At 36.3% G+C, this 11,904-nt stretch overlaps 2 protein-coding genes across 4 annotated transcripts; both read right to left on the bottom strand.

Annotated features, from left to right (window-relative positions):
- Window positions 1-1,149: 1,149 nt before the first annotated feature.
- Window positions 1,150-6,960, bottom strand: LOC7494800 (regulator of G-protein signaling 1). Of its 2 annotated transcripts, XM_002311706.4 has the most exons (11): window positions 6,580-6,960; window positions 5,938-6,058; window positions 5,754-5,817; window positions 5,537-5,621; window positions 5,184-5,257; window positions 4,791-4,982; window positions 3,718-3,806; window positions 3,354-3,592; window positions 2,916-3,040; window positions 1,797-1,918; window positions 1,150-1,699 (listed from the first exon to the last, which is right to left on the bottom strand). In XM_002311706.4, the coding sequence occupies exons 1-11, from the start codon at window positions 6,678-6,680 to the stop codon at window positions 1,493-1,495; spliced, it is 1,419 nt and encodes a 472-aa protein (XP_002311742.2). In that variant the 5' UTR covers window positions 6,681-6,960; the 3' UTR covers window positions 1,150-1,492. The 2 variants fall into 2 exon arrangements, with proteins under 2 accessions (XP_002311742.2, XP_024462906.1); XM_024607138.2 differs by lacking the exon at window positions 5,938-6,058 and having other exon boundaries at window positions 6,580-6,958.
- A 747-nt stretch (window positions 6,961-7,707) lies between these two features.
- Window positions 7,708-11,385, bottom strand: LOC7494799 (uncharacterized). Of its 2 annotated transcripts, XR_008059876.1 has the most exons (9): window positions 11,178-11,385; window positions 11,000-11,070; window positions 10,618-10,890; window positions 10,271-10,331; window positions 9,243-9,367; window positions 8,914-8,976; window positions 8,669-8,793; window positions 8,070-8,301; window positions 7,708-7,893 (listed from the first exon to the last, which is right to left on the bottom strand). XR_008059876.1 is itself a non-coding variant. In XM_024607139.2 (8 exons), exons 1-8 carry the CDS (start codon window positions 11,254-11,256, stop codon window positions 8,166-8,168), a joined length of 933 nt encoding a protein of 310 aa, XP_024462907.2. In that variant the 5' UTR covers window positions 11,257-11,384; the 3' UTR covers window positions 7,925-8,165. The 2 variants fall into 2 exon arrangements, 1 of the variants encoding a protein (XP_024462907.2); XM_024607139.2 differs by lacking the exon at window positions 7,708-7,893 and having other exon boundaries at window positions 7,925-8,301; window positions 11,178-11,384.
- Window positions 11,386-11,904: the final 519 nt, after the last annotated feature.

The following is an 11,904-nucleotide window of genomic DNA, read 5'->3' as shown; positions in this document are numbered from 1 at the left end:
TATGTCAGTAACCCAAGTAGCTAAAACTATCTATTTACATTTTGTTGGGTTATTCAACATCCGTTGTGGAAGAGACCGATGGAGGTGTGAGGAAAAGCTTCACCTTGTAAACCAGCTTTTCAGAGGGAGATCGATGAGCTCAATACCAAAGCCTAGGTTTACCAATTCTGGACCACATTTTACAAGAGTGAGGGAAACTTCAACTTAGAAGCTAGTTTTTGAAGAGGAGATCTGCTGCTCGGAATCACCTAACACATTTTACATGATAAGTGTCTGATTTTGTGTTCAAGCAGATTTAGTAACAAGTAACAACGGATTCAAAATACATTTTACACGGTCCATCATGGACAGAATATGGTTAAACTAGAGAAAATTTGGACCAGTTCTTACGGTATCAGACTCAAGGCACAGGCAATAATTTTGTACGAGTTACCCTATATATTCAAAACAGGGCTGCAGATGAAGTCGTTAGGAGCTGTGGCTTTAATCCGCTGGCAAAGTACGTAGTTTGCCCTCGTCTGGTGCCAGTTGATGGTGCTAAGTGAGCTCCATTTCTACATCTATTTCCATGGCAACGTGCAATAATCTAAACCTGCAACTACCAATTAATGTGCATGTGGCCACACCAGAAAGTGTGAATGATTCCTAGCCTAGCGTAGAAATCGTCCTGATTATCATTACAGCACCTATAGTCACGTAAATTTTCCTTTCCTTTCCTGAGATAAAGAAACCACTAATCAATCATTGTCACTCCCTAGAAGCAATTCCTTTATTGGCTTGAGGCTACCTAAATTTAAGTAGTTAATCCGTCACTAAATCCAGCCCCACTGTCTTGAATCTTTGATCCACATTCTCAGGCCACACCGATTCAGAGAGGCAAAGGGTTTCCTAGGAAACCTGAAGGTTCACTCGTGTTTGACGCAGCTCCACATTCTCTTTGGAATCTCTCGACAGCTAATAATCATTATTGCGGCGGTAGGTGTCTAATTGAATAGGTAGCTGAATGTAACGTCTTGGTCGAATATTCACTTGTCAAAGTTGACGAATCATCATTGTGGACATTGAAGAGGGAGTGTCTAGACAAGATCATAAATATAGAAGAGACGGATGGAAGAGAACCACAGTAAACAAATAAAGAGGGCGGGGAAAGGTTAGAATCTGATGAGCTATATCTTGCTTCCATGATGTCACTGTTCAAATCTGATGCAAGTTCGGGCTTGAGCTGGCCCAAGTAATGCATTTTGACCTAATACAACCTTGAACGCTACAGTTAGAAGTATGATCCTTGCAATATGTGATGGATTCCTAATCTGTACAACTCGAGTGCATAAATTGATTTGCCACCTCAATATTAGCTCACCTACCCTAGTTGTCTTTTTGTGGGCATATGTGGATTCCGATCCATTTGCAGACCATTGATTATGACCACTCAGTATAATGCATCCTGGAACATATGCGAAGTGCACCAGTTTAAGCAATTTGTGTTCTTCGATCATTGTGTGTCCAAGTCACGATTATCACAGCCGAAGCCCTTTAAAACATGTTCTTGGTGGAATGGATCATCAGCACCACGCACTGAACTCAATCGAGGAGAGAAGTTCCACCCTGCCATCGATTCCTGCTCATGGCCATTGAATCTCATATTGGCCTCTTTGAACTTGATGAAAAACATGGATGACCAGTAATCCTTTACCAAGTTCTTCAAGAATTTAGAAAGGAAAAACAGTATACTTCAGATATGCTTCTATAGTGATATATATAAATAACATCTGTAGAAACAACAGTAAGCCACCTACCGTCTTCATCAGCTGCATCAGTTCATTTAGTGCATTATTAAACAAATCAGGGTGTGCCAAATTGGTGGTGGTCAGTATTTCTTGTCGTGTTCGATAAGATATGTTCACCTCCATTGATGCACCTGTATAATAACAGAATCAGGAAACCTATCAGATAACAGCACGCTCTGCATGCTTATGTGCACCACAAAGCCAATAAGCTTAGCAGAAATAGATTTTCCATTGGAGCAAAAATCTTTTAAGGCAATTCAAGTACAAATTTTAGCATGGCTATCCAGGTTTTCCTTACCACAGTAGACTGATTAAATAACAGGGAAGTTTTATCTTGATATTCCTTGGACTAAAATAAGGTTAACTGTACAATATTCCTGAGAATATTAATAGAGGCTAGGTGGCTATCACCTCTCCTGATGAATGGATCAGAGTCAGACTGATCACTGATGAGCTGGAAACCGTGTTTTATTTGCAATTGTAATCTGAATGTTATTTCTTTGTTCATCTCCAGATTAAATTTTGATTTTTCTCAACAGTTTTTGGTGGATTCCAAAGGAACACCATCTCTCAAAATCCCAGTTGATTTTTTGCTTCTCTAGCCGAGCTGTTCCCTTGCCACTACTCCTAAGAATTATTTCCTTTTCATTTTATTTTTTCTTTTTTACAAAATAACCTAGATACATCATCGTGACACCAACTTTTTTTTAAAAAAAGACCACATATATTGGAACATCGGGTTAGAATGTGGACTCTTAATTGGGATTTTCTAGTTTCTGATTTGCAAACAAGGGAAATGTGCACTGATATGTGGATTGTTACTAGCAAAGGAGCACATACCGACATTCGATTCCCAGTTTTACTTATATGCAAGGATGTATGAACATGTCTAGAGCCAGCAAGCAGCGTGTAAAACACCATTTTTCATTTATTTGACTTCCTCAACTGCCCAATCAACAAAATTGGTTGAAATCATTGGCACCTCTAAACTAAGATATCCAAGAAGAGGCCATATCACCAAGTTGTTTTTGTTGGTGAAGATTGAGCGGAAATAATTAAGTTCCTGAATGCATGCAAATGAATGTAATAGATGAAACTTAGCACAAATTTCCTATATGCGTCACAAACCTGCAACAATATACTTCTCAATAATATGTCGTGCCATGTAGATCCTTCTTACAGGGTCATCTACAGGAATTTTATCATGTTCATGCACTTCATTATAGAAATGCACGCTCTCCCCCGCCAAGCAGCTGCAGTTAAGATGAAAAGTGAAAATATACAAAGTAAACTTTCAACTCGAGATTTTTTTTTTTTGCCAAAATAAATTCTATTTTTCTTCAAATTGCTTCAATAGTTGCAGAAAAACATTATTAGGGATGCAAAAGCTTTTGGGAATCAGAAATTTAAGTTAGCTCAAGAAATATTATGAAGCTTCTGGGAATTGAGAACTTAAGTTTGCACATGAAACAATCTCAGAAACTAAATTTTCTTGTTATAAATCTCTACATCTAAATCATTTCCCCAGAAAATGGTTTCACTAATTGATTAGGAAGCACAAAATACCTGTCAGCAAATGCCATAAAAGACTGGCGGAATCTTTTGTTGAGAAGAAGCTTGTCGAGTGGTTCGTTAGGATCTATGACCGGAACAGAATCTATTTGCAATAGCAGTCCACTATCAGGTATACCCAGAGCTTGACCCATTGTTTGAAATTCTAAAGGTTCTCTTTTCCTCAAGCTAATTTGTGAGAGCAAAGGCTGTGAACTTGATATAGAGAAGAAAAACAGAACCAGTACGCTTGCCTGTGGAGCATACCTGAGGAATGTTAGCAATACATATAAGCAGAAAACTAACTAATTGAATCAAATCAACCAGTGATGCCACCAGTAAGTAGAAATAGAGAAAGATCCAGACAACAGAAACATACTGTTATCAAAAGCAAAATTCTGGAGGCAACTTGGAGCCACCAGATGTCATCACGAGTTTCATTTGAAATATAAGCAGCAAACCATATCCCTGCAAGTAGAAAAGAGTAGAAATTAAAAGGAAAGACCATGGAGAGAGGTCAAACTGATCATCCATATACTGCTTTGACAAGCAGCTTACAATTAGTTGGTAATTTGACCAATATCTCAATGTCTTATTACCCTTTGGATTAATTGTTCAAGCAATTACTCAATCATTATCATATATGAATAACATATCAACTACTCAATTTTCAATTCTGGTTGAATTTTAGTGTGGTCCTTTCGTCCAGTATCTATTTATTTTTGTTAACATTATATGAAAGCCCTGTATAATCCATTCCAGATTTTATGTACTTGTTGCAGACCTAGACCTTCAACAGTAGCAGTCCCGTAAAAGAAACCAATGAATTTGTAGCTGCTTTTCAGTCCCATGACTAAGCCAAGCGGACAACCCAAAAACATGCAGGTCCTACACATTAATCTTGAATTAGATTCAGGCCACTATCACATGGACCACAACAAGGAATCTAAGTGCAACTGTAAAGTTTTATATTGTTGCATCTACTAGACACAATAGATCATGAGATTTGAACAATAGAGCTTTTTAAACAAATAGATTCTAACACCATGTTGGTTTTAATAAATTTCTCTAGAAAGTTTATGACCCTTGGTAAAGAGCCAGTGATGCCTATGAGAGCTAACACAAGCAAACTTGAAAATATAACTTTTGGGGTGTACAGTGGCCTTCCCAAGGAAGCAAGACAAAGCTAAATGAGCTTATGGTATATCAACCCATGAAATACCATAGGTGGATTTGGTTCCTTGGAAAACAGATAAAACATAAAGATCATGACCAAGCTTAATCATGTCAAAATATTGTCCATCATCAAATGACTTCTCATTTCCACCAGGCGATTGGTCCTCGGATTATGGGACTTCTTGCCTTATGCAGGGAGAAATGAAAGTTTGTAGAGAAAGAAATCCCAATTACAGTGCACTACATAGACCTAAGAGTCTCAGACAAAAGTCTTACCAATAGATAAAGACGAAACAAGTATCCCCTGCCATAAGTCTTTGAGTTCATTAAACCTGAACTCTATATGCCGAATTGCCCATGTGAATCCAACCAGAGCAGCAACATATATTGTGTGAAGGCACACAACTGGAACGATCCAATGAGTCCCCATGTGGCACCGATCATTCAAAGGTCTCTTCACATGGACGACTACAAATAACAAGACAGCCTTCTTGTAAGAAAAAAGAAATTGCAGCAGAGGGTATACAGTAGAACAATCAATGACCTCATTTGGAAATGTACTGCTCTTAGAGGGAAAACAAATGCCACTTAAATCTCTTTGCAGTAAGTTGAACTTGACAAATTGGACTTTCAAATATGTAATATGATCCATGTTCAAGGAACACTTACATGCAGCTCCGGCAACCCATGGCAAGAGAATCAGAGGAAGAAAAAAATAAGATCTAATTGGTGGTAATTGCCTCCTGCAATATCAATACCAAATAATTATAGAATAGGGAAAACAACTAAATGCCACAGGGATTAAGAAATATAATCTGAAAAATGAAACAAGTCCACTGTCCCACTTAAAAGAACAGTGCCACCAATAATGCTATAAGGACAGTGGAAATCTGCAGATTATAAGAGAGTGAACTAGTTGCCAAATGGTTAGATCAATTAGGTGTAGCTAGATGGCTATCGATGGATGGTTCACAAAGTCCACCGCTCCAATTTCAATTAGTACATTTGCGCTTTGGACTTACTTGACAAATATATGATGCAGTTGGAAAGCTTGGGCTATTCGGCAACTCAGTAGCAAACCAAATCCAAGAGGACCTTCAATCCAAACTGAAAGCAGAAGATATTTCAGAGAATCTTGTTTGTATTAAGAAATATGCATTCACTCAAAAAAGCAGATGTGAATGACAAAGTGAGGAAACAGCATGACTGTTGTTAATAGAATCATAAGAAGGGGGCAACCTGCCCAAACATAGCAAGACTGCCACCAGTGACTCTTTTCAAATTTCAGGAAATTGATAGACATCTGCGTAAAAGGAGAAAAACAGCTTAATATGGGTTGCAATGCTAAAATGCCCATAAAACAGACTTCACTGAATGAAAGCGCTGAAAACATAAAAGAAACATATGAAAATCTGTAGCCTACCACAATTGATAACAAAAGGTTAAAGCTGCCAAACACTTGAATAACTGGAATCCAGAAGCCACTGCCATTAGTACGAGGGATCTTGTGGATCAAAAAGGGAAAAAGTAACCTTGAAAGAAGCCTGGAAATAATTATGAAGGGGAAAAAAAACACTCAGTAAAGGAAACAAAACCATTATCATGACCCACAACATTCTTGACGTTAATCTGGCACGGTTGATCATATCTCTAATCACCCGGTAGAAACCATACTGTTAGTGATGAAGTACTCCCTCATTAATCGTATTGATTCACTAATTACCAATCAGTAATAATACTCTATGTAATCTCTAATTGATTCAAAGTGGCAACTGGGGAGATAGGGTAAAATCCTGGCATCCTTCCTGTTATCAAACTCTATTTCATTGAGGCAAAGCATCAAACAGGTGAGAATCACAAAAAAGAAACCCCATATTCAAAAAAACAGACAAGAGACAAAATTATCAACTTTTGTAAATAATTTGGAGTACAATGATAACAAAATTATACCGTGCAAAACCATATCAAATAATAATGAAAACAGAAGGAAGAATCAATTAATATATAGAGAATATAAAGAAAGAAAGAAAGAAAGAAAGAAGGAGAAGGTGTAATGGGTACTAACAAGAAGAAGGCGAGGATGGCTATGGAAATAGCTATGTAATCGGAGGGGCAACCTCCTTGCACAGCACAGCTTCGACTCCCATTAACTTCTTCTTTCATCATTTGCTTTTGTTTTTCCAGATTCAATTACACAGACAGACAAATCTCAATCTTTCTTGGGATTTTAGGAGTAAACCTTTTTACTTGCTCTCCTGTTTTTGACTCGTCGACCTTAAAACTTTCAAAAGGCCGCTGTTCTAGTTTGACCTTTTTTTAAATTAATTATACTACAAAAATTCTCCATTTCTCACGTCTTGGTTTGAACTTTGAAGCTTTCATAGTTCCTTTTCTCTTAATTTTGTATTAATTTGCATTCTCATTTTTATTTGTACTCAATCTTCTATTTATTTTTAAATTTATCTTTACTTAGTTCTTGTTTATTTAATGAATGGTACGTTGTTCGTTGTTCATTGTTCATAAATCTTATTTTTATAGTTTCTCATTATAGAAAGTATAAATATAAAAAGAAAAAAAAATATATTTGGTTAAAAAAAATATAAAGTAAATTTATTAATTTATTTTTAAATAAAAAAATACTTTAAAAATTAATTACTCGAAAACTAAACCAAAAGGAACTCCTAGACTAGTACTCCTAGACTAGTCAAAATACATATCCGATAATCTCAATTCTCAACAGTAGCTTTTTGTTTGAAGATGTATCTGTCAGCTCCGATCGCTGCTATTGTTACTGAAATTCATGGAAAAATGAATTGCACTTGTGTCTGACAATGAAAGCTTTGTCGATTTATTTCATCATCGGACCTATCATGGACGCTTCCCTAGTAAAAGCATCGTCATCGTCATCGTCATCGTGTGGCTACAAATTGGTGCCATGCTGTTGGTGTTTTTTTTCTATTGGATAATTTGATAATGGCAAGAAAAAGGGAAGGCGGGAAAAGGGAGAGGAAATGGCAGCGCTTTGGAGGTGGTCGGTTTTGTGGGTTAGAGATCGGTGGCAGCCATTGTGATTCGTTGGTGGAGAGAGAGGAGGAAGAAAAAGGAATGGCAGCCATAAAAGAGGTGTCTCTCTTTTCTCATTTATTCTAGGGAAAACGATAAACGATGATGTCGTTTGAGGTTTTTTTAAAACAAATCCAGAACGATATCGTTCTGGATTTACTCTACTCTGATCTTGGGAAACTTGAAACTCTTGCTGTTTTGCGTCTTTCTATCTCCTGACTTTGGGATTCTCATTGCTGTGCAACCATACCATATCTTGATGATGTGCTTATAGCTTGGACTTGAGAGACTGGAGTTTTGTATTCAAGATCTCAAACTGGAAAGGAAGAAAAGGATAACTATGCCTCTTTGGAGAGATAATCACGTTGGATAAACAGAGACATTGTTCACACTCTACAACTCATTCACATTAAGATGGCTGCACATGTATGTACTCGGCAAAAGAACTACGCAGCATACTGAAGCCATATTAGGCTAGGATATAGCGTATACCTGTACATGGATCCCTCTGCAGTCGTGTTTTTCACTGGTCAAATTAGGTAGTGTTCATGTTGTAAAACAGGTAATAAAAAAATGATCATCTGATTTCTATTTTGCTGGCTTTGATGTGTGTCGCCACAGGAGCCCACCGGCTAGATTGTTCAGTGCATGAGAAGCCATTGGTACGACCAAGCTTGAGGATACAATGGTAGCATAGCCATAGACAAATCCAACAAAGGTTGCCCTGAAAGAAGTTAAACAATAAAACTATGATTTTATGTAAAGGTAACTGTCGTTCGGATAAACCAGCTGTAAATAAATGAAGAACATGGAAATAGAAAACAGAGATTCAGGAGTATTCTTCAAATATAGTATTCATAGACATTGAGAAGTTGATGTGTACCTAATGGAATATTGGGGCATAAAAAGTGATTACTGATTCATTATTGATCTAAATGAGAAATGGAAGCTAAAACATTCCATTTAGCAACAGAATGAAAGGAAGAAGAGCTTGAGAAGGTCAAAGCGCATAATAAATGTAGCATGGACAGGATAGACATGTATATGCCCACCGAAAGAAATTCCAGTTAACAAACTGTAGAAGTGAATACCAGATAGCAAAGGAGTACTTTCGACCGTTTCCCAAATGTAGAACACCAAATATGGTAGCAGCTAGAAGGACACTCTTCCAATCCATTCCAAAGAGCGGTAGCAGCGCACCTCGGAAAAGAAGTTCCTAGGCAATCCATGAATTCACATAAAAAATTTATCAGTTGGTTTTACTGAGAAAGAGATTATACGCCTTTATTTTCCATACATGCATGTTTTAGAGACCTGAGATTATACATTCACTTACCTCAGTAACTCCCGGCAAGAATGAAACAACTAAGTAATCCAAAGGTTGTAATGATGTAAGGACCTGCATGGAAAATAAAGAAGTAAAGACTGGTGAGGGCTTTCAGCGACAAAAATTGCTAGCATTTAGAGGTAGTTGGAAAAACTAAGAAGGTCCAACTCAGTAGCTGAACCATAAAAAAATAAATAAGAAGAGAATATTGAAAGATAGAACTTATGTAAACTCCCAATCATTCCACATTTAATTCTAACTAGATGACTTTCTGTAGATAGTGATAGAGATGATAATTGAATAAATTAGAGATTGAATCAGAAAATTGAGTAGAGTACCTGCTGATTGGCTGCTTCTGTTGATTCAGCAAAATCTGGCCATGTCTTCAGTAGCAAGTATCTGCATGATGAAATCAGTATGACCAATCCTGTAATCAACTCAAGATGCCACATCTCAATACCAACTGTAAAGAGAAAGTAAAGATGAGAAACTCTTTAAGTATGGTTCAAAAAGAAGCAGGCAGAGAATAAAAACGAAAGACATCTGGATAGCACATCAGATTGAAATTATCCATCATCAACTACCAGTCATTTTGCATGTATTTGGATAGGGACATTTACCAGATTCAGAGTGAATTATTTTTGGATTACGATACTATCAGGGAAAAAACAAAAACACCAGTGAAGATTGATCATAAGTTCTATAGGATTCAAATTATGATGATAAACGTTTTCCTTGAACATGGCCATGAGAAGACATTTAAATTTGGGCAAGAATCTTCAATCTCGTCAAAAACTACACACCACTCAATGAAGCTTTAACCTAACTATGATGAGTTGTATTCATCTTCTTTGACTGATAAATTGTTGCTTGGGCTGCATTCTTTGTCATAGCTCCATCTACATGGATGAAAATGTGACTCAGACATCTAGCATAGCCATTTACACCTAGACCAATAAAAGAAGAGAGTACTATGAACATTGAGTTCAGGTCCAGTGTCCCTCAGAGAGACAGAGAGGACTCCCATCTTGGTCCATGCCATGTGGTAATGGGTTGTCTTCCTGGTTCCTGGTCCATGTTGCAGGAATAAGTGGGATCATTCCAGCGTTTTAATGTAAATCTAGATGCAGATAGTTCTCATCGAGAAGTCCTTAATTTAATCATAAAATCCAACCGGCATATCCAACAAATGTGGATGATAATGCAGGGCAAATCAACTTTTTATTTTATCATATTTCTAGTGTCCAGCCAAATACTAAATGTTCACTTTATTTCTATTTGCACAAGAAACAAGGTTGAAATAATGAAAACAATTTGATGAACAACCAACTGGAAAATCAAAGAGGCAAAACATGAAAATTTATACATGAGACTTCTGTAGAGCAGTCGAGGATTGGCAGTCCTTCCATTGATGCGACATGAGACACCTGGAAATTAAAATCAGGGATCACCAAATAATGTGCAGATTATTCATGATGTCAAGCAATAAAAATTGTGCATATGGATGTTAATGATATCAATCTAAGCTCTACAACTTTAATCACTTGATCAGAAACACTAAGCATTGTGTATCATAGACAAGGAAAGATGGGAAAATCGAATCCATTATTTTCTAAACAACAAGAGACAAGATCAACAAAAGAGAATAACTCTGATAAGATTTCATCCAGATGTTCCTGAGCAAGTATGCAAGAAAGTAAAGTAAAGCCTTGCCTGTCGAATTAATATACCCAAAGCAGCTATCAACCCAGAAGTGACAGTGCATGCCTGAAGCACATCACTTCTTGAAGCGATATTGTTGAGTGTACTTTGCACAGGCTCCACAGAATTATCCTCTAAAGAAGACTTATCTGATAACACTACTCTCTCTTCTTCTAAACCCTTCTCAGTACTTTCCAGAGCTATACCATTTTGTGACCGCTCATCCCTTGTCCATTTTTTCACTGATTTCCGTCTCGCAAAAGTCCTTGTGCGAAACTTATCGCCCTGAAAAATAAATAAATAAATTATTTTCAGTCTCAAAAAGATAAGATAACCCGCATAACAATTCCTTTCAAATTTTGCTAAAAAGAAAGGTGAAAAGTGAGTATCTTACGCTAGGTGATTTGGCAGGTAACTGCAAGAACTGACAAGAATCAATTAGATAGAGGGCAGTGAACTTCCCACCTAGTTATAGTTATGTTTAAGAGAAAAGCAAGCACAGCTTTACTAAGCTCTCAGTGTCAATGACTATATTATGGAATCCATGAAAGAGAGAGAGAAGAAAGACTAACCCATGAAGGTAGAATTTGACCATGATACGTGGTTGGTTACAGAGTAGATATTAGCTGAGGTATTAGTAAGCAAAGCCATGGTAGTTGATGGCCTCCAACTTCAATTTTGATGACCTATAGAGAATTGGAAGAAACCTTGAAAATCAAAACCATTACAGCTCCGGTCATTTGTTTTTCCGTTCTCCGTGAATTTATTTTTCTGCACTAAATTTTGTCCTTTCGCCACGTGGATGGTCATCAATTTTCACCAATCATTTCAGTGTCCAGCTGGGCTATGTATTATAATAATATTTTTTAAATATTTTATATTAATATATTAAAATTATTAAGAAATATTTTTTAAAAAAAATCAATTTTAATTCTTAAAAACAAAAGCAGTTTAAGAATCATTTTAAAAAGAGATTGAACACAATATGCAGGGTGAGTAGGAGTTCAAAAATAATTATTTTTTAAAGTATTTTTTATTTGGAAAAATATTAAAATAATATTTTTTATTTTTTAAAATTTATTTTTAATATCAACATATCAAAACTAATTAAAAACATTAAAAAATAATTTAAAACAAAAAACATTTAAATTTTAACAAAAAATAAATTGAAACTCACTCTCAAACATCATTATTATACCAAATTTTTTGAGAGTCCATATATCATATCCTAAATAATAGTGTTAAACCCATTTGGTTGATTTAAAAAATTTAATCCAATCAAATATGATAAAATCTAAT

The sequence above is a fragment of the Populus trichocarpa genome, chromosome 8, assembly GCF_000002775.5.
Source record: "Populus trichocarpa isolate Nisqually-1 chromosome 8, P.trichocarpa_v4.1, whole genome shotgun sequence".
In the NCBI taxonomy this organism is placed as follows: domain Eukaryota; kingdom Viridiplantae; phylum Streptophyta; class Magnoliopsida; order Malpighiales; family Salicaceae; genus Populus; species Populus trichocarpa.
Note: the sequence above shows the minus strand (reverse complement) of the source record. Positions and strands in the feature narration are given on the sequence as shown.